At 35.6% G+C, this 22,233-nt stretch overlaps 1 protein-coding gene across 4 annotated transcripts in view; it reads right to left on the bottom strand.

The window, feature by feature from the left end:
- HSBP1L1 (heat shock factor binding protein 1 like 1) overlaps positions 1-19,474 on the bottom strand; it is a 66,071-nt gene extending 46,597 nt beyond the window's left edge. Inside the window, exons 1-2 of one of the 4 annotated variants that reach the window (XM_051970572.1) lie at positions 19,386-19,474; positions 1,597-1,698 (exon numbers count right to left, since the gene is read on the bottom strand). In XM_051970572.1, the coding sequence (XP_051826532.1) occupies positions 1,597-1,661 (65 nt within the window). In that variant the 5' untranslated portion in view covers positions 1,662-1,698; positions 19,386-19,474. Of the gene's footprint in view, positions 1-1,596; positions 2,150-19,385 lie in introns of those variants that run through there. The other 3 variants (XM_051970574.1, XM_051970575.1, XM_051970573.1) reach the window with 3 other exon arrangements.
- Between the last annotated feature and the right edge of the window lie 2,759 nt (positions 19,475-22,233).

Here is a 22,233-nt window from a genome sequence, read left to right as displayed (position 1 = left end):
ATAAATACATCAGGAGGCAGTCAGAAACATGGATCTTAAATGGTCAAAGGATATGAACAGACAATTTTCAGATGATGAAATTGAAACTATTTCTACTCATATGAAAGGGTGTTCCAAATCACTGTTGATCAGAGGAATGCAAATTAAGATCATTCTGAAATACCACTACACACCTGTCAGATTGGCTAAGATGACAGGAAAAAATAATGATGAATGTTGGGGGGAATGTGGGAAAACTGGGGCAGTGATACATTGTTGATGGATTGTGAATGAATCCAACCATTCTGGAGAGCGATCTGGAATTATGCCCCAAAAGTTATCAAGCTATGCATACCCTTTGATCCAGCAGTGCTACTACTGGGCTTATATCCCAAAAAGATACAAAAGAAGGGAAAGAGACCTGTATGTGCCAAAATGTTTGTGGCAGCCCTGTTTGTAGTGGCTAGAAACTGGAAAATGAATGGATGCCCATAAGCTGGAGAATGATTGAGTAAATTGTGGTATATGAATATTATGGAATATTATTGTTCTGTAAGAAATGACCAGCAGGATGAATACAGAGAGGCTTGGAGAGACTTACATGAACTGATGCTAAGTGAAATGAGCAGAACCAGGAGATCATTATATACTTCAACAATAATACTGTATGAGGATGTATTCTGATGGAAGTGGATTTCTTTGACAAAGAGATCTAACTCAGTTCCAACTGATCAATGATGGACAGAAGCAGCTACATCCAAAGAAAGAACACTGGGAAATGAATGTAAATTGCTTGCATTTTTGTTTTTCTTCCCGGATTACGTCTACCTTCTGAATCCAATTCTCCCTGTGCAACAAGACAACTGTTTGGTTCTGCACACATATATTGTATCTAGGATATACTGCAACATATTTAACATATATAGGACTGCTTGCCCTCTGGGAGAGGGGGTGGAGGGAGGGAGAGGAAAAATCGGAACAGAAGTGAGTGCAAGGGATAATGTTGTAAAAAATTACCCTGGCATGGATTCTGTCAACAAAAAGTTATTAAAAAAAAAAAAAAGAAAGAAAGAAATGACCAGCAGGATGAATACAGAGAGGCTTAGAAAGACTTACATAAACTGATGCTAAGTGAAATGAGCAGAACCAGGAGATCATTGTACACTTCAAGAAAAATACTGTATGAGGATGTATTCTGATGGAAGTGGATATCTTCAACAAATAGAAGATCTAATTCAGTTCCAGTTGATCAATGATGGACAGAATCACCTACATACACCCAGAGAAGGAATACTGGGAAATCAATGTGGAATACTTGCATTTTTGTTTTTCTTCCCAGGTTATTTTTATCTTCTGAATCCAATTCTTCTTGTGCAACAAGAGAACTGTACGGGGCTGCACACATATATTGTATCTAGGATATACTATAACATATTTAACATTTATAAGACTGGCTGACATCTAGGAGAGGGGGTGGAAGGAGGGAAGTGAAAAGTCAGAACAGAAGTGAGTGCAAGGGATAATATTGTAAAAAATTACCCATGCATATGTTCTGTCAATAAAAAGTTATAATAATAAAAAAAAAAAAAGAAAAAGAAAAAGAAACATGGATCTTACCTGTGTTGGAGGTGAAGAAAGATCTCAGATTCTTGGATAGCTGGGCAGATCACTGGAAATGGCATTAATAGGAGAGGCTGAATTTTACCATCTAATGTACACCTTGAGGAAAGTGGGGAAGAGCACTGATAGGATTATCTTGCCTGTGAGTGGACTTTTTGTTCTTAATTAGGCCTTTTGTTATCCTTAAGTTGGCCTTTATTTCAGTGATCCCAGTTGAATTCTTTGTCAAATTTCTTCCATTGACAAAATCATCATGACCTATAGTTAATATATCCAATCAGAAAGTCAAATTATGATGTCAATCCCTGAGGTTATTTTTTTCCTATTAAAAAAACCTACTTTTATCCCTTTTCTTTGCTAAAAATCCAAAATTAGCCCAATGTCAGTAGTATAATAAAATCTTTGCCTCTTGATTTGGAGATGGTCTAAGACTACAAATTCTTTTGAGACACCTCTTAAAAAAATTTTTTTTGAGACATCTTGTGACACAGGCTAGAAACCCTAACATTTGTTCTAGGGTAGGTGCTACAACTAGCATGTACAATGTTACTAAAATTTCATGATGAGAATTTATACTTCAGAAGTCAGCAAATATTACAAATTCAGGGCCTGATTTATTGGTTGTTGATTGTGTAGGTTTAAGAAAGTAATAGATAAAATGTGAATAATGAAGATTAAACTTTAAAGGGTTTTAAAATAAGCCCTTGTGAATTTTTTTAAATACCTTTTTATTGATAGAACCCATGCCAGGGTAATTTTTTACAGCATTATCCCTTGCACTCACTTCTGTTCTGATTTTTCCCCTCCCTCCCTCTACCCCCTCCCCCAGATGGCAAGCAGTCCTTGTTGAATAGGTTACAATATATCCTAGATACAATATATGTGTGCAGAACTGAACAGTTTTCTTGTTGCACATGGAGAATTGGATTCAGAAGGTATAAATAACCCGGGATTTATATCCTAGATATAATATATGTGTGCAGAACTGAACAGTTTTCTTGTTGCACATGGAGAGTGAATTGTTAAAATGGAAGAAACTCAGATCCAAAGTGTGGACCAATCACAGTTTACAGAGATTTCAAATACATTTATTGCCTGAGATGGAGCTTGCAGGATGGAGCAGTGAGACAAAGTTCACAGCTTCTCAGAGGGGGATTGGAAACTAAGGTTTTTACACATTTTGGAGTTATTTAGATTTATGACTACATAGGATTAATAAATAAGTACAATAAATTGGAAAGTAAAGTGGGAAGTGGCGGGCTGGGGAAAAAATATATGTAAATATAATAAATCAGGAAACAGGATGCTTGCTGCTCTTTAGATAAACCTCCAAGCTGTCTTGGAGGAACCAAGCTGTCTGGTTCACCTTAGATAAGTAAGTAAAATAAGATGTTTGCTTGTTCTCTCTGAGTTGGTCAAGGATGGTTTTAACAGCTGTAGGCATTTCTGAGGTCAGCTAAAGTTTAGTTCACAAAGAGCACTGTTATGTTAAACAGTGTACAGGAGAAGACTGGCTGGTTGTATTATTCCCATTTACTCATTCCCTGTGAAAAAGAAAAGCTCTAGCATATTTAATGAGTTAACATATTCACAGGTGTCAGGCTTAATTTTTTTTTTTAACCTAGCATCACACTTCTGCTTTACTCTCTCCTTTCTATTATAAATAGTATCAATCTACCATCATTTTGGACATTGGGCACCTATGAATGATTTTTCTCTGTTTTGAATGTAAACTTCTAGAGGACAAGGATTATTTTTGCTTTTATATTTGTATCTTCAGAGCTTAGCACATTGCTTGATGGACAGTAAATGTTTTTTCAATCTATTCATCCACATCTACAGCTTTCTTTTAAGGCAAATGATTTGTCTTTGGCTTGAAGGCATTAAAATTTTTGGTGATTCAACCTGGTTGGCATCTTGGCCAGTAACCTCACTCATTATCACTGCTCTTGCTGCTGTTGCCACCAAGAAAGAGATAGTCAATGGTATAAAATGTTTTGGAGACATCACAGGATGAAAAAAGAGGATAAGATATGAATGAGTAGTGAATTAGGATTATAAAGTCTATAGATTCCATAAATTCTTTCAAGAAGTCTAATAGTTTAAAGGGAATAATAAAATGCCAGCTCAAAGGAATATAGAAAGTTTGGGGATAGAAGAGACTGAAATAAATTTACAGGCAAAAGAGAAGGAATCAGTAGGGAAAGGGAAAAATTGAATATATGTTATTTTAAAACTGTATTCATTTTGGACAGCTAAATGGTACAGAGGATAGAGTACCAACCCTGAAGTCAGGACAATTGAGTTCAAATCTAGTCTCAGACACTCAACGCTTTCTAGCTGTGTGACCTTGGGCAAGTCACTTAACTCCAATTGCATATATATTCATCTTAATCTTAATTACAAAAAGATTTTTAAAGTTTCCATTCACATAGCATAATGCAAAAAAGGATTCGAATATAAAACCATGAATGTCCATTTCACACTATTTACTTTTTTCAAACTATGAAATAAATACTACATATTATTTTCAAAGATGTCCTGCTTTTCTGTACTTCCCTCTGAGTTATTCTCTATTAGGCAGTTTTTTCTCCCTCTCCACCATAAATTGGAGATAGCCACCATTAGACACCAATATGTTACAGACTGAATATATTAAAGAGAAACAAAGGAAAGGAATAATGAAGAACTAATACTAAAGAAAAGTAGGAAGGGGATAAAATCAAGGACAGAGGTATATATCAGGTAGAATTAGATTAAAAAGAAAGACTTCTCTATATTGAAATAAAGAAAATATTTTTGTATAAAATGGTGCAGCAAGATGGTAAAGTGAACAGGGTACTGGGTTTGCAATCAGAAAGACCTGAATTCAAATCCAGCCTCAGAAACTTCCTACCTGTATGATCTTGGTCAAGTCACTTCACTTCTAGTACTGGAGAAGATGACAAACTATTCCAGTATCTATGCCAGGAAATCCTATGGACAGAGGTCTATAGATTTATAAAGTCAGACACAATTGAAACAAGACTGAATCACAACAATATGTGAAAGTTAAACAAACATAAGAAATCAAAATATATAATGACTACAATAATGTAAATGGAACAACAATCAAAAACTGATCAGGGTGGACTAACTCTAAGTGGAGTGCTCTGCATCTTGAATTTAGTCTAGATAAAGTCTTTCTGGGTTAAGCCAGAGCAATACTTTTTGTATGAAATTGAATTCTTTAAGAACAAGATCGGCAATTGGATCTTGCATAGATAACAACACCTAAATCCAAAATAGGAAGTTCTACTGAATTCAGGTTGGGTTCAGTACACATTTGTTTAGAGAGACTCTTAGTTCAACCTGTTTTTCCTTAAATTATTCTACAGAATTCCTTGTCTTTCACAGAGAGAGACAGAATGGTTTTTGGGAAATGTAAGAACAAGCTAGACAGGAATAAGAGCATTTGAGGAGATAGCTAGGTAAGATATGAATAATGATAATCAAGGATCTTGGAAACAGAGTGAGACTGGAGTCACTCTGGCATGGATTAGAGTAGAAAAAATTATGTCACTGGAGGCATTCACAGAACTAAGCAGATTAAAGGTTCCAATTGGAATGTTGGTATGAAACTATCCCTGCAACCTATATCCCCCAAATCTGTCTTGCTGGTTTCTTTTGATCTAGCATTTCCTATTCCTTTCTTGATGATTTATATCAATATAATTTTCCCCTGCTTGCTGATTTTATCTTCTACAAAACAACAAAATGAAGCAACTGGGATTCATTAGAATAAGTTTTGTTGCTACTCATTAAATGCTGCTTAAACATTCAAAGTTTGAAGTCCAACATAATACCTTGTTTTAAACACACAGATCTGGAAAATAGCTGCTATAAAAAGTTTATGAAATATAATCCTGAGTGCTGCCTTGGTATAGTGTAACATGCTAACTACTTTATAACTCCACTATTTTTCTCTCACCAGAAAGCCCCAATTTTCAGCTTAACCTGATTTGCTACTCAGGTTTCTAATTGTCACCACTTCTTCTTGAAGTTTCCAAAATCTTATGTCCCCTTTTGTCAACAGACCAAAGGATATTCTTTATCCTATTCTTTCTGTTTTTTATCATAACAGCTTTTTCAAGATTTCAACAGGTATCTACTATGAAGTGGTACAGAAAAGGATAACTGGGTGGTACAGTGGGTAGAGCATTAAGCCTGGAGTCAGGAAGAGTCATCCTCCTGAGTTCAAATTTCGCCTTTGACACTAGCTATGTGATTCTGGGCAAGTCATTTAATCCTATTTGCCTCAGTTCCTCATCTGTAAAATGAACTGGAGTTGGACACTTAATACATCCTCGTTGTGTGAACCTGAGCAAGTTACTTAACCCCAACACACACACACACACACACACACACACACACACACACACACGTTTCAGAGATGTAGTTTCTGAAAAATTTGGTCATTTTAATAATAGTGCTAGCAGGATATTAATAAAAGGATAGCCATTTGGCTGCCTCTCTAAGACCAAAGACAAGTTATGGTAGTGGTCTCACATGGTGATCTACTTTTGCAACAGAAGTTTCTTTTTTTTTTCCAGATCATATTGAAGTAAAATTTATATTTAATAACAGTCCATGGAAACAGAATGAACATTGACAATAATTTCAATAAGACAATAACAGTGAGAAAACATATCAAAGTTTCTGGGCTGCAGCCAAAGTAGTCTTTGGAATAAATCTAAATATTTATTCACTTATGTCAATAAACTAAAAAAAGAACAGATAAATGAATTTGGCAAGCAATAACAACAACCAAAAAACTCCCAAACTGAAAAAAAAATTAAAATCCCCAATTAACCAGCAAAGTGGAAATACTGAAGATGAAAGGAGAAATTAATAAAATTGAAAGTAAAAAAACTATTAAAATAAATAAAAATAAGAGGTGGTTTTATGAAAAAAAAAACTATCAATAAAGTAGATATTCCATTGGTGAATTTAATTTTTAAAAAGAAGAAAACCAAATTACTAGGATCAAAAATTAAAAAAGAGTGAATAAATCACCAATGAAATTAATCATTGGGAATTATTTTGCCTAATTAAAAGTCAGGAAAAACTGACAATATAAATGAAATGGATATTTATAAAAATATAAACTGCTCACATTAACAGAAGAGGAAATAGACTGGTTAAGTGACTTTGCTCTGAAAAAGAAATTGAACATACCATCAACAAATTCCCTAAAAAAAATTATCCACTGCTATATAGATTCACAAGTGGATTGTACCACACATTTAAATAGGAATGGATTCAGTAGAAATGTGTGCATGTTGTTCTATGTAGGTCTCTTCACAGAGACTTAACTTATATAGTTATATGTATATGTGTGTGGGTGCATGGATGGGTGTGAATGTATATCTATGTGTATGTATATTTATACACATACATATATATGTGTGTGCAACAGAAGTTTCAATGAGGGACTGAGAGTGACAGCAAGTCAAAAGTCAATACTCACACCACCAGTAGCCTTGGGCTATCTAGACAAAAGGATTTGTCTCCATCCACAATTGATTGATTGGTTTGTTGTTGTCTTCATTGTGGAAGAGACCCAAAATTATATCACTGTTAGTCAAGTTACAATATGTTTGATTGTAGTTGATCAAACCAATATGAGCTCGAACTGCTCTGCTACATGTTGGACATAAATAGTCCATATGAACATTTGGGGTAACTTCTCTAATTTTGTGTATCTTGCATTTCTTTTGGGCTAATTCAATTCTGCTTTGCTCATAGAATACAGCACTTTCTCTGATTAGGACACATCATAGTGGCAATCCTGTGAATAGTGATTCTAAAGACCTTGAGAAGTGACCTTGTATCTTTTTCTGATCACCTTATGAGTACTTCCCCTATATGAGTTCTACATAAAATGACTTTTTTGGCAAGCATACATTTGGTATTTGAATGATGTGGCAACTTGATTAAATTCTTTGAAAGGTTGAGTGGGGTCTAAGATGAAGACAATTCAAACGTATTATCAGCAATGTCCTTCACAGAGACTTAACTTTTTAAAATCTAAAATCTGGAAGAAGGAAAGAAGTCTGAATCTTCAAAATATTGGTTATTAATGATCATTTGTTTCAGAAGTCACAAAGAATCAGACATGGTTGAGATGACTGAATAAACTGCAGACAAGATTCTACAGTGAAAAGAGTACTAGACTAAGAATCAAGAAATCTTAGTTCAAATTCCAGCTCAGCCATTAAGCAACTGCATGTTCTTGGGAAGTCATTTTCCCTCTTTTAGCTTTTTTCTAAAAATTATAACTTTTTTTAAGAAATATATACACGGGTAGTTTTTCAACATTGACCCTTGCAAAAACTTCTGTTCCAACTTTTCCCTCCTTCCCTCCATCCCCTCCCCTAAATGACAGGTAGTTCCATACATGTTAAATATGCTAAAGTATATGTTAAATACAATATATGTGTACATATTTATACAGTTGTCTTGCTACACAAGAAAAATCAGATTTAGAAAGAATTCGCAAAGTCTTTCTTGGTGCAAAAAGATACATTTATTTATAAGAAAAGGTTATAGACAAAATGAAAGTAAAATAGACATCAGAAATGGTAAATATGAAATAGATCTAATAGAGCATATATAGTTAGCAAGGAAAGGGAGTTTTAATAATTAACAATGGAAAAAACAAATTCCCGGATGGAACTTATAATTAACCAGGAAAAATGGAATGCACCATGGAATAGTAATACGCCACTGACTGGCACCTAAAAGGAATTTAGCACCCTAAAAGAGTTAGTTAGCTATAACAAGAAAAAAAGACACCATGAGGTATGGGGTAGAAAGCAAGAAGAAAGACACCAGGAGGCAAAATTCAAAGCAGACTAATCCAAAAGGGATTAAGCAAAGATGATATAAGCCATGGACAGATTTATAGGAGAAATTTAACATCAGAATTTTGACAATCATAATGGCTTTTTGATTGAATACAGTAAAGTGGGGTTTCCCAACACCTCTACAGAGGGTGGGATTCTAAGATTAAGCTGATCCCCATCAGTGCCCTTCTTTGCTTGTCTCAGGGAATAATTTATTATAATTTTATAATTAATTAGGAGAAATTCAATGTCAGGGGTTTGACATCATAACTTGGATTTTTTTGAATAAAGTGGGATTTTCTAAGATCTTCACAGGAGGTAGAACTGTAAGATTGAGCTGATCCCTCATCATGCCCCTCCCTGTTTGCTTCAGGAAGTAATAGTATCAATACTTAAGGCTTTCTCTGCCAACCCTACCTAGTTATCCTGAACCTCATTTGGATAAAATAACTGTTTTATAATTGGAAAGTTTCAAATGATTAGAGAGAGAACAACCAAATTACAACTTTTTTGGAATTGGGAATTTTTCTAATTGTAAAGAGTTGAGATATAAACTTGCTGGAAGAATCATTAAGACATTTTTAGTCTTTGACCTGGAAGCTGTGGTCTATTTTACTTTCATTTTGTCTATAACCTTTTCTTATAAATAAATGTATCTTTTTGCACCAAAAGATTTCGAATTCTTCATATGTGAATTGCTACTTATTGAAGTAGCAATTTGGTACCAATAGCTCAGACTGAGGTCTCATCATTTAGTGTGCCTCTATCAATGTCATCCCAACTCTCTAATAGCATGCAGAACATGAACATACAAGAATAATAACAGGATAGCAATTTGTCCTAGCACCATTTGTAAGTGAAATTCATCAGAAAACATGAGTAGAATGAAATAACAGTAAAAATTAATATTTATATGGCACTTTAAAGTTACCTATATGCCTTTTCAATGCCTCATTTGAGTCTCACAAGAAACCAATTCAATAAGTCCCATAGAGACATAAAAGCTAAAGGAGGTGTTTGTGGCAGCCTTTTTTGTAGTGCTAGAAACTGGCAACTGAATGGATGTCCATCAATTGGAGAATGGCTGGGTAAATTGGAGTATATGAATGTTATGGAATATTATTGTTCTGTAAGAAATGACCAGCAGGATGAATACAGAGAGTTCTGGCGAGACTTACATGAACTGATGCTAAGTGAAATGAGCAAAACCAAGAGATCATTATACACTTCAACAACAATACTATATGAGGATCAATTCTGATGGATGTGGCCCTCTTCAACAATGAGAGGATTCAAATCAGTTCCAATTGATCAGTAATGAACAGAACCAGCTACATTCTACAAAAGAACACTGGGAAATGAGTGTGAATGACAACACAGTATCTACACTCTTTCTCTTATTGTTTGCTTGCATTTTTGTTTTCCTTCTCAGGTTATTCTTACCTTCTTTCTAAATTCATAGATTTTTTTCAATGTTCTCTCCTTGATCTTTTCCCAAATCAGTTGTTTTTTTATATGAGATACCTTACATTTTCTTCTATTTTTTCCATCTCTTGACTTTGTTTTCATATTTCTTGTCATCTCATGAATTCACTAACTTCCTTTCTAATTTTTAAGGAATCTGGTAACTTGTGTAAGGTTTCTACCAATCGCAGTCTGCTATTAGCTCTCTTTCCAAGTCTGCTACTAAACCCTTGATTATTGTTTTTCCGCCCAATCCTTTCCTTGGTGGTTCTCATTTCATTTATGTCATGTTAACTGTTTAACTTGTGCCTTTTCTTCTAGAAATTAATTGATAATTGGTCTTGTAGACAACCTGTGCTTCTCTTTGAGGCTTTATTTTTAGTTAATTTGGAGTTATTCTCCCGTTCTGGTTTGTATCTCTGGCATCAAATTAACTCTCTGTATTTCTGGTTACTCTTTCAGCTTTCCTTCCTGGATTTGGACTTTGTTTTGGGGCTAGTCTGTCTTCTCATCTAATGGGATTATAGGAGAAAAAGAGAGAAGAAAAGAAAGAGAGGGAAGAAAGAAAGAAATACTTTTCAATGCCTCTTATGTGTCAGGTACTATGCAAAGTGCTTTATGACTATGAGTGGAATAGAGAGATAAAGTGAAGAACTTACAGGAATGTATAAATTCTTTTTCTGTATTTTATTTTCATTATTTCTGTTTTTCCTTTATCACCTGTATAATATGGGCAGGCCCATATTTACTTGAGCCTTGGCCAGCTAGAAACATATTTGTTTAATCAGAGATGATGACATTTATCCTTGTTCAATGTTATCAATATTTAGACTATTAGTTTAAATGATGTTAGCTCAGTAATCTGAAGTTTGAAGGTCTGATTGATGATTCCTCTCAGAACCAGGGAAACAAAGCATTCCGTTCTAATCTGCTCCTCCAGAGGTTTTAATAAACAACTTTTCTGCTTTCTACTGAGTGATTTGAATAGTCATTTTGGATAAGGGTCTTCTACATCCCTTACAGTTGAGGGCTCATCCAGGATGGGGTCTTTGGGGGAGACAGCTATGTGTACATATCTTTCAGGTTGCAATGCTGGCCATCAGGACTCTACTTCCTTCAATCGTCAATTCTGCTTTCCACTGAGTATCCCTCCCTCAGGTTGTTGTCTAAGAGGGGAGGGAGGCTGCTCACCCAGAACCAGAGACCATGGTGAAAACTATTCCATCGGCCCCTGTCCCTGTCTGGGATACACACAGCCGTTTCCCCCAAAGACTTGAGTTTCCCTGGTTCTTCTGTTTCTAATCTGGTTATATGTAATCATTATATACTAAATACTTAGGCAAATGAGTATTTACCCTGGTCATCTATCTGTTACTGGATATTTGTATCTGTGGATATTCAGAGTTTTTTAAAATGTTGCTAAATAATGAAAGGACAATTAGCACAGTGGTCTGTGAAACCTAACTGCTATTTTTTGGGACTATAGCCATCTGCCTGTCCTGTGAAGCAAACTTGTTCCTTCACATAGGAACTGCTGGCCAATCTATAGTGGCCTCCCCACATTTTGTAGCAGTTCTAGACTGTTCTAATCTTTATCTGTTAGATTTGTTTTTTGTTCCAGATTTTGGTCACATTACAGCTATACTGATCTGCTTTTGGGACCTGGATCAGCCCATTAATCGTTGTCAGCACACCATACCCATCCCCCTGCTTGGACTGAGAGCCAGTTCTCCACCTCTTATCAGCAGGAAGCAATTTTTGAATGAGAGATCATCGCCCCTGCCTCTGATGGACTGATATGGGGGACTTGGGAATAGTTGATGAATGACTGTTAAACCCTGACTTGGTCATTTATTACAATGTGTTTAAGATTTGGGATGGAAATTGTTAAAATTTGTAACTGTTGCTGTTAAGGAAGTTATAATATGTTTATAATATCTATGTTCACTTCAAAATATGTAATTGTTTGAGGGATTTTTTTTTTTTTAGGAAACTCCTCCTGTACTAGTCTGTTAAGTATAGGAACTTTAAATTCACTCTTGGGATTTATGTATGGATGGCTATTTGACTATTTACCTTTTTTTTTGGATGATTCCTTTCCATGAGAAAAAAAGAAAAAGAGATAGAGAGCTAGGGAAATGTGGATTTTTTTTCTTAAAATACCTAAAAGAGTGGGAACCCTTAGTTTTCTGTTCACTTTGCTGTAGTTACTTCTGCCCCACCCCCTATTTCACCAATTCAGATTGAATTGGAAGTTCTTAAGCAGTCTTTTTTTGTTTTTACTATACTTTAGCTTTGAAATCCCTTATGTTGGAATTGCTCTGGCAGACTATTCTCTGATTGTCTGTTTTTAGGAAATCTCCAAGATACAGACATTTGTTTTGGGACTGGTGGTCTCCAGTCCTGTAACCCCAGTTTCTTAATTGGTATCTCAGCATTCTCAAAGGACATTTCAGTTTTGAGATCAAGCCTCTAAAGTTTGGGGTCTGCCTGCCTTTATGGTCTAAATGTGCATATTCTGCTTAGAAATCTTTTCTGGAGCCTAGTAGTAGCTCCTATTCTATCAGAGGAGACAGGTGGAGCTACTCCAGGCCCTCTCTTTCCCACCTTTGAAATCCGACAGACTTGGAGTGCCCCTCCTAGCATGGGGCTGTCTTGAACACTGCTACTCCCTACATAAGCAGATTTGATTTAAGTGCACAAATGACTGCAGACTACTTAACACAGTGAACTGTCCATCTCAAACTGGATTCCCTAGCTGAGATGAGGGCTTTTGTACTGCTGATAATTCTGGGGTTGTCAGGAAGAGAGAGACTTGCCCTTGCCATAAATCCTTGCATTTTCTAATTTCATTTTGATTTATTTGCTTCACATTGGGTTGGCCAAAATTATGGTGCTCCCCATATCCAGGGGAAGGTAATTCAATAATTCAAATATTCAGAAGGAGAGTGTGCAATGCTGTGCCTCAGTTTCCCTAGATTGTCATCTTTGTTAATTTATCTTTGTATTTTTATGTCTGCCAAATGCCAATCTGTTCTATAACTGTTTCCAAGACAGTTGATGGAAGCAGTTTTTATGGTATGAACTTACTGCAATCAGTGGTATTATCCTGATGCCAACCAGAATAGTTCAATGGTCCCTATCAAAATATTGCATATAGAAGATGCTATTAAAAATTCTTCAGAGAAAAGGCTAGAATGTATTAGCGAGGGATGATTTTGATGGTGAACTTGATAAACTATGTACAGATATGTTGATTGATTTTGAACAATGTGTAAATTCTTCATAGAAATATGATAAAAATCATTTACATATTACAAGGGGGGAATTGTGTGGAATAGAGAGATAAGGTGAAGAACTTACAAGAATATATGAATTCTTTTTCTGTATTTTATTTTCATTATTTCTGTTTTTCCCCTATCACCTCTTTAATATGGGCAGGCCCATATTTACTTGAGCCTTGGTCAGCTAGAAACATATTTATTTAACCAGAGATGATAACATTTATTCTTGTTCAATGTTATCAATATTTAAACTATTAGTTTAAATGATATTAGCTCAGTAATCTGAATTTTGAAGGTCTGATTGATGATTCCTCTCAGAACCAACGAAACAAAAGCATTCCATTCTGATCTGCCTTTGGCACCAATTTAACATTCAATTAGGGGAGAGGGCACCTATTTTTCAATGCTCCCCAACTTATGATGTAATCCTTTATATCAGAACCTATAAAAGCTGTATATCTTTACTACTTCTTTAGCCCTCCTACCACAAGCTTTCTCTTTCTTATCTTATGATGGGATGGCTCATCCTCCAGAGGTTTTAATAAACAACTTTTCTGCTTTCTACTGAGTGATCTGAGTAGTCATTTTGATTAAGGATCTTCTACAACCCTCACAAATATGATCTCATTTTATCCTCACAATAACCCTGGAAGGTAGGTGCTATTATTATTCCCATTTTACAGTTAAGGAAACTGAGGCAAACTGAGGATAAATAACTTGTTCAGTCACATAGCTAGTAGATGTTTGAAGTCAGATTGAACTTTGAATCTACCTAACTCCAGGCCCAGCATTCTATTCATGATAGCAACTTCTAATGTTCTTATATGATCCTGGCCTGCCTTAATTAGAATTCTGCTAATATATTCTTTGACAAAACTTTTTCAAAGATCTAAAAGAGATCTATTGTCTACATGGGCTGAATCCATGATCTTCTTTGAGAGACCTGGGCTATAGTGCTTTTTTTAGTTAAATAAAAGCATTAAGATGTAAGCTCATTTTCTGTAGACTCACTGAATACATTTTTAACACACAATATGATGAGGAAGACATGTACTTTATCTTTTACTATGTGATTTTTGTTTTCCCTGTTAGGTCTCAACTTGTTGAAAGGTTTTCATTTCCTGTAGCTTAGAAATTGTAAATATTTAGTAAGGTGACAGTTATTAAAAATATTGTACTTGACTTTTAATAGTTATGTTATACATGGTGATTGTGAGCAACAGTACAGACTCCAATGGTGCTGTGGATCCAATATAATTATTTATTTTCTTATTTTTTCTATAAATTTCAGATAGAAATAATTTTAGTACAAGTTACTATTTTGTAGTTTGTCTCATATAGTTAAATGCTGATTATTGCACAGTGAGTGAAATGTCTGGTTTTTGTAACCAGAGTACTGTGATTCAAACTCATTTTTTGCAGACTTATTAAAAACATCTTCAAGACAATTCCACCAATAGACAAAATTATAGCGAAGAACATGTATCTATCCTGCTTGCATGTTTTTAATTTAGTCTACTAGATATCTGTATTTTGAAAACTTTTCATTCACTAAGTGTTTGATATGACAGCATTTATAAAAGCATTGTTTTTAAATCTATTTTGAATCAATGTAATGTCTGGGCAATAATGGGCTATTACTATGTCTGTAATGATGCTTCTTCAATTCACTAAACTTTATATATGTAATATATATAAAAGGATATTTGGGCCTTTGCTTCTACAACAGAAAGATTTGCCATCTCTAGTAAGCTTGTATCTTTCTAGATTTCTGGTACATACTAAATGTTTCAGCCTACAGTGCTATATGTTGCACAGTTTTCTATATTTCATTGAATCACTATATTAATTATTGAGTTTGTGCTCCTTAAGGATAACCATTTAGTAATATCTGGTGGCAATGACCTGATCCTACATTGTTATTAAGCCCTTCTGTTTTTTAAGACAAATATGCATGACTCAACCTTTTGACACCTCGTTGACATGTTGATTGAATTCATGTGGATGCTATTGAAGTACCTTTTTGATTCCACTCTTGGATTTTAACTATTTTGTAAGCTGTGTACAGAAATAAACTATTCTCTGTTGCATTCAACAAAACCTTTTCTCTTATTTTGGGAAGTGGTTTATTCTAAAAATATGTCTGTAAATTTTTAACCAATCTATCCTGTGTTCTGAGAAGATCTTCCTCTTGGATGAGGAAGTATTAATCTTTCAATAGCAGTCTTGGAACAATGAGCCCTATGTTTCATTATTTATTTGCATACCTCTTTAATCTATTGTTATTCATCTTATACTCCTATAACTATACATTAAAATTGATATTGCATAGGTGTTAATTGCTCTAAATATGTTCTTTCCCTTATACTTTGGCTTTAGATCAATCTCTTAATATATATAGTCTCTGATTTCTCCTTGATAACCTTATTAATGTGTCTTGCCTGGACATAACTATGATATTTGTTTGTAATCATAGCTTCTATCCGTTAGTTTATTTTGGCCTCTGGAATTAAATGCAAATTCTTTAGCCTATAGTCTTCCTTGGTGGACACTAAGAATTTTATACATATGAGTTGCAAAGACTGGGAGTATTTTTACTTTTCTTTGTACCATAAAGGTACCAATGGAACATAAGAATTATCGATTCCTTTTCCTCACTACATGACCAATGTATATTCTTTTCTAATTATAATTATTTTAATTAAACCCTTCATTCCAATTTTTGTAGTAACTTTTGTTAATTTTTTTTTAATTCTGAATTTAACAAATGCCAAATAGCCATTCCTATATGCATAATAGGCTAGAAAAAAGGTTATAAACAAAATTATAACTTTTATTACGCAGTTTGCTTTTCTTTTCAAATAACAAATTCAACATATAATATTCAAATTTATTCTGCTTATTTGTAAGTTTTTATGGCCTTCCTGTTATCTTCTAAGCATTTTTCTCCAAATACTTCTCTAAAATAGTCTTTCTTTTTTCGTTTCCCTTCCCTTCCTCTCTCTCTTTTTCTCTCTCCATCTTTGTTCTTTTCTTCTCCCCCCATCTCTCTCTTTGTGGATATACATGTATATTACATACATATTTATGTTTATCCACAGAGAGAGAACATAAGAATTATCTATTCCTTTTCCTCACTACATGACCAATGTATATTCTTTTCTACTTATAATTATTTTTATTAAACTCTTCATTCCCATTTTTGTAGTTACTTTTGTTTGCTCTTTTGCTTGAGTTACCCATTATTTTCCACCAGCCAAACTTCAAGAGACTACCTGAAGGTTTTTCTGTCTGTTTTGTATTTTATGGCAATGTCAACAGTTTAATCCTTTGGTACCTAGAGCTAATCAATTCTAGAAGATGGCTTCAATGCATTTTAAGGGGAAAAAAATCTAATTTGTGTGGGATAAAGGGTTAGGATATTGTTCCCATCTTTGCCCCTTTATCATAAAGTCTTTAAGGTCATCTAAAGTACCCATGCCTAATTCAAATAGAAAAGTATCACTGTAGTCAGCACATTGACTTATAAAACCACAGATCAATGTTGTGTTGAATTATAGCTTTTATTTATCTTGCTAAAAATTTCCTAATTATATTTTAATTGGTTCACAAACTAGGGAGTTGAGAGCTGGAGCGGGTTATGAGTTTGACACCTCTGTTCTAAAGGACTTTTCAACACTTCAGTGATTTTTGGATTGTTATTGGCCAGCTTTGTTTAGTAAGCAGAACTAAAGAAGGAAATGAAAAACTAAAACAGAAACATAGGAAAAATCAAATAATACAAATAATGCACTGGGGCCAGATCCCTGTGTTCTGTGCTGGACCAATTGCTGCACTCCCGGCCATCTTGGCTTAAAGAAATGCCATACACCTTTGCTCTATTGTACTGCTATTATTAGGGCCTAACTAATAACCCCATGTGCCTGGTCTGACTCTACACTACATTCTGCCAAGAACTGGCCCAGGCCTGGAATACTAATGTTTTCAGACTAAGCAGGACCACTGTTAGAACTCTGTCCTTTTATGCTGGGATTGGATACGGCAGGTCAGAATGTCACTGCTCTTGGCTGATCCGCCACAATTAAAGATGTCAAACACTGCCTCCCAGGATGGCTCATGAAAACTCCAAAGAATCCTTGCCAGCCATTCCAAGGCTTGAGTGCCTCTTTCTGTCATCATTTTCTCTACTACAAGTAACTTTTCCTGCTGCTAGTCAGGCCCCATTAAAAAGCTCAAGAGCTTTAAATTGGCTGTGTGTGTGTGTGTGTGTGTGTGTGTATAAGTATGAAAGTAACTGAAAAGTCCGAGTTAGTGGATGAAGGAAAGATACCTCATTTCTTCTGCCCTATCCCCCCTTGTCTCCAGAAGCTCAAAAAATATCATTATTTCTCAAGGCCAGAAGGAAGAATAGTACTTGAGAGGTAGAGGTGACTTCATTAGTATATTAATGAAATTCCTGCTTACCAGTCAATTTAAAGAGACCTTATAGTCCAAAGGAATGACATTTGCTTTCCTTCTCTGAAGTGGATGAAAAGAATCCAAATCACATTACCAAGAGAATGGCTACCTTTAAACTCATTCTCATCTGCTCTGCCTTTCACAATGATTAGGTTATGAGCACACAGAATAAAAGTACACACCATTAAAGAAGCAGAGGTAATTGCTGTACTCTTCTGAACTGGTTTATTTGCAAAGATTATGTCCAGAGTAAACAAGAGAAGGCTTATTTACAATAAAGGAGATGGTGTATACACCCCAACAGTTGGTGCTGACCCTTGGAAACGTGGCAGGCCCTCCTTCTAATACAGTCACACCTGCTGGCAAGCAGAACTAAGAGGAAAAAAAAATTCTGTGCAGGTGTAAGATGAGGAGTACTTTTGTACCATGTTGAATAAAAAGTTGAACTAAAAAAGAAAATTAAAAAGCAGAGGGAGGCACAATAGCTTATTGCCCTGTGGTTTCCTCGATTCTTAGTGTTCACCAGATCCCAAACCCTGCCCTGTCCTGTACTCTATTCTGCATAGAGGAAGCAGAGGAAATATATAACTTGTACTGAACAACAAAAAAAGGCATAGCTGCTTTGTAATCTGCAAGTTTAGAGGGAGTAACCTGTAAATTATAAATCTACTGAAGTACAATGAACTACATGTTTGCAGAAAGGGAGTTATCTCTAGATAACTAAAGATTACAATGAAAACATTTTTCTACATTTCATGAATAGTTGCTCTAGTTTAGGTCAATAAGGAAATCTCTCAATGTATACAAGTCTTGTATAGAGTAACTTATAACTCTACAAAAATAATAGTAATAATAATTATAACTGACATTTATACAGTATTTTAACACTTCATTTGTATGGAGAAGGGTTTTAAGCAGGAGCAGTGATTTTGTAAAGTAGAAGGAGGAAGGTGATTGGTTCTCTTGCTGAGAACTTGGGTGATATATCTATTCTCTATTTGTGTATATATGTATATATACATGCAGACTATATATATGTACACATATAGTATCTATTGATATATTTCTATACCTATAAACATATATACTGATACATATTTATATATACTGATATATGTAATAGATACAATATGTAAAATTAGGAGTTATCATCTAGAGCTGGGTAATAGCAGAGCTACTAGATGGTACCCAATCATGCTCTTAGTACAATTCAAAAATTCCCTAGACTTCCTGCTCTGGTGTTCAGCCTCAGCTTCAGTCTCCTTATTATCAATAATTCATGGAATATCCCTAGCTGGGGCAGCATCCTGTCCAAGCCCCACTTCAGCATATATAGACCTCTATCTTCCTAAGCAATCCTAGGCTAAAAACAATTACTTACTGTGACTTTTCCTTGGCTTTCTTGATGAGAATTCAGTCTATTGAATTTTCCAGGTTGTTGTGGAGGTATACTGGGCAAAATGATTTCTTTCAGTCCATTATTTTGAGTACACCTCAGCTCCCATGTTTTCAATGATCATCTCTGTTGATGATTCTCATAAATATTTATTCAATCCTTACCTATTCTCCTAACTTGCTAATCAGACTTACATCTTCAAATGCCTATGAGAAATCTATAAATGCATTCCTGGATTTCACAAGTGATTCCAGAATCATTATCTTTCAAAATCACAACTTTGTAATTCCTTTGTACCTTTAGCTTTGGGGCCCACTCTGGTGGAAAGTTCCTCTCAGATCTTCCATTTAAGAAGGTGCTCCACTTTCTCACTACTTCAAGATTCCTCCTCTCCTCCTCTTCCTCTTCCTCCTCCTCCTCCTTCTCCTTCTCCTCCTCCTCCCTCCTTCTTCCTTCTACTTCTGTGAAGACCGAGTTAACACCCTGGATACTTTAGAATCAGCTGGAGTCAGGATAAGCAAAAATCCTTGGTCTTTATTCTTGGTGGAAATCAAAGGAATGGACATAGGAATCTCCACACCTCTCTCCTTCCTTCTCTTGGCCAGGAGTCACCTGGTTTGTTTTACTCCACCCTCTAATCCCTCCTCCAAATCTATACACCAACAGATAGCGCCAGCACAGGGGGCGGGTGAGGGGGGGGAGTGGAGGGAGGAGGCATTTTCCAAGCATATGCTAATAGAGTATTGTCCAATAAGTAATTAGCCTTAAGTGCTCCGTTATCCAAGTACATCTGCTCAGAGATTCAGCCCTTTACATACTTCCTTCTTTTTATTTCTTTCTTCTCCTTCTTCCCCTTTTTTCCTCCCCCTCCCTCTCTCCTTTCCCTCTCATCCTCCTGCTCTGCTCCTCCTCCTCTTCCTCATCTTCCTCTTCTTCTATGTGTGGCAATAGCAATCACTACCAGGGTCCCTGCTAACCTAAGCTAGTCTTTTCTTTTTCTTTTTCTTTTTAAAAGGCAAGGAAGCTGAGTGTTAAAGCTTAAGTTATTTACATGACTTCTTGAATGACTAAGGGTATAAGAGAAGCCAAAGCATGAGATGTCAGTGCCCATCAGATTTGGCAGATGTCACATTGCCATATGAGTCATCAAACCTTATTATCCTCTGTCTGTAGACAATACAGACTGCCTAACTAATGCTGTAATCTTGCTGAGTATCCTTTTCATGTTATGGAAATATAGAGCCCTCCTTTCATTAACTGCCAAGATGGTCTACGAATGTCTCATTTTGTTTCATATTGAACATGAAGTAAAAGACTCAGCTTAGGCAAACCTAGCCTCTAGTATTTTGGCATAGTCAGCAGAGTTGGTTTGAAATGTCATGGGTCATATTGCCATTGAAATGGGGGGGAGGATAACACAGAAGTTTTTAAATTACCAGTCAGGGAAGCACAATATGTTGTAATGAGGTTATTTCCTGGTGGAGTAAGGAGAGTCCTCTTAGAGGGATGAAGAGAAGTCCTCCTTCCTTCCCCCTTCCCACCACATAAGGAAGTGATTAAGTCAGTGAAAGCAAAAAGCGTTCTTCACAGAATTTCTCTATCTCCTTATCTTTTACAACAGATGTTGGAATATAAATTGCGATTATTTTCATGGTAGTCTTTTTACAAACCTCATCATGAGCATTATGATAAGAGATGATCAAATTTTGTATGAAATAATATTTATTGTAACTTTTGAAACCACGACAAAATCAGTACTGCCACTTCCTGCATTTTTCTCACCAAAAAGTTCCTCTGAGCCATCCTTTCATTTAGTTGAAGCATGCTTTCTGATTTCATTGACAGTAAGAATGTCAAGCTTATTATGATTCATTTCTTTTACTATAGACATAAGCCTATCATTGGATAAGGATCTCACATTTAGAATACCAACAACCAAGTTAATGTTTACAATTTTAAAACTTCTTGATTCTTTGCACCTTTTGTTAGAATATTCTTCTCTAAAATGTAATATTCTCTGGAAGCAGGTTTCTTGGGGGGCTTCTGGGAGCAGCCTTCCTTTCAGTTCAGAAATCACTCCAAATGCAGCCAGGAGTTAAAATCCAAATCTTTTATTGTCTCTTTCAAAGTCTTGTCTCCTTCACTTGGGGCTCAGCTAGTTTTTCTGGAGGCCTTCCAGATCTTGGTTTCAGTGTTCTCCATGGGACAGCCTGCCACCACTTCTCCTTAATTCTCCCGACTGCCTTCTCTTAGCTTTTGAATCTCCCGGACTGAATCCTGGTTGAGACTCCTAGCTTATATATGCTCTCTTAAAGATGTGAATCTTGTAGAATTGTAGTAAGTACTAAGTACCTCTAGAAAACTGTTAAGCACCCTGCTATCAATTCTGACAGCACCTTGTTTCAAGTTCTGGGCCATAACATTTTGTCCCTTTTCTTACCCTATGCCCTTATCGAACTGGGAATGTGGCTGCATAATCCTGAGGTCCACTTTGATTTTTTGTTTCATCTGTCACCATGACAAAGACCATCTGCAAGTGGCCAGCCTACTGGTAATAAGCTTCTTTGTACTTAGCTGGGTTCTGGTAAAGCAGACACAGGATATTGCTAGGACTACACTCACAATCTTTCCTGCATGGCAGAATCTGGTGGTGCTTATATTTCATGGGATGATCTTTGAAAACTTGGGTTCCCTTCCACACTTTAAGTCTTCAGAGTAGAAATTTATTTATATAACCCTTGCTCTAGTGTCCCTCCTCTCCAAAGATTTAGAGATCATAACTTGGTTTTGGTCTTGGGAGATGACCCCCAAAAGACAGTTTTTCCTTTTTGTCACATTTCTCTTACAGAAATAAAGGTATAGTTCTTAAGTTTTCTGTCACTTCTAAGTAACAAGTTCCACATTTCTTCATAGATAATCAGTGAATAATTTGAATGCATAATTTGTTGTAGTTGTTTGTCACTGACATCAGTAGTGATATCTTGTCTCAATAAATTGGATTTGAGGCAGATACACATAATTTAAGTATTGTACATGGGAGAGTCTTTGGATTTTACTTTAAAGAATATTATGAGGGGCAGCTAGGTGGTGTAGTGAATAGAGCACTAGCCCTGAAGTCAGAAGACCTGAGTTCAAATGACCTCAG

Source organism: Antechinus flavipes, chromosome 1, assembly GCF_016432865.1.
Source record: "Antechinus flavipes isolate AdamAnt ecotype Samford, QLD, Australia chromosome 1, AdamAnt_v2, whole genome shotgun sequence".
NCBI classification, from domain to species: domain Eukaryota; kingdom Metazoa; phylum Chordata; class Mammalia; order Dasyuromorphia; family Dasyuridae; genus Antechinus; species Antechinus flavipes.
The sequence above is the reverse complement of the archived record's forward strand: the minus strand, read 5'-3'. Positions and strand labels throughout refer to the sequence as shown.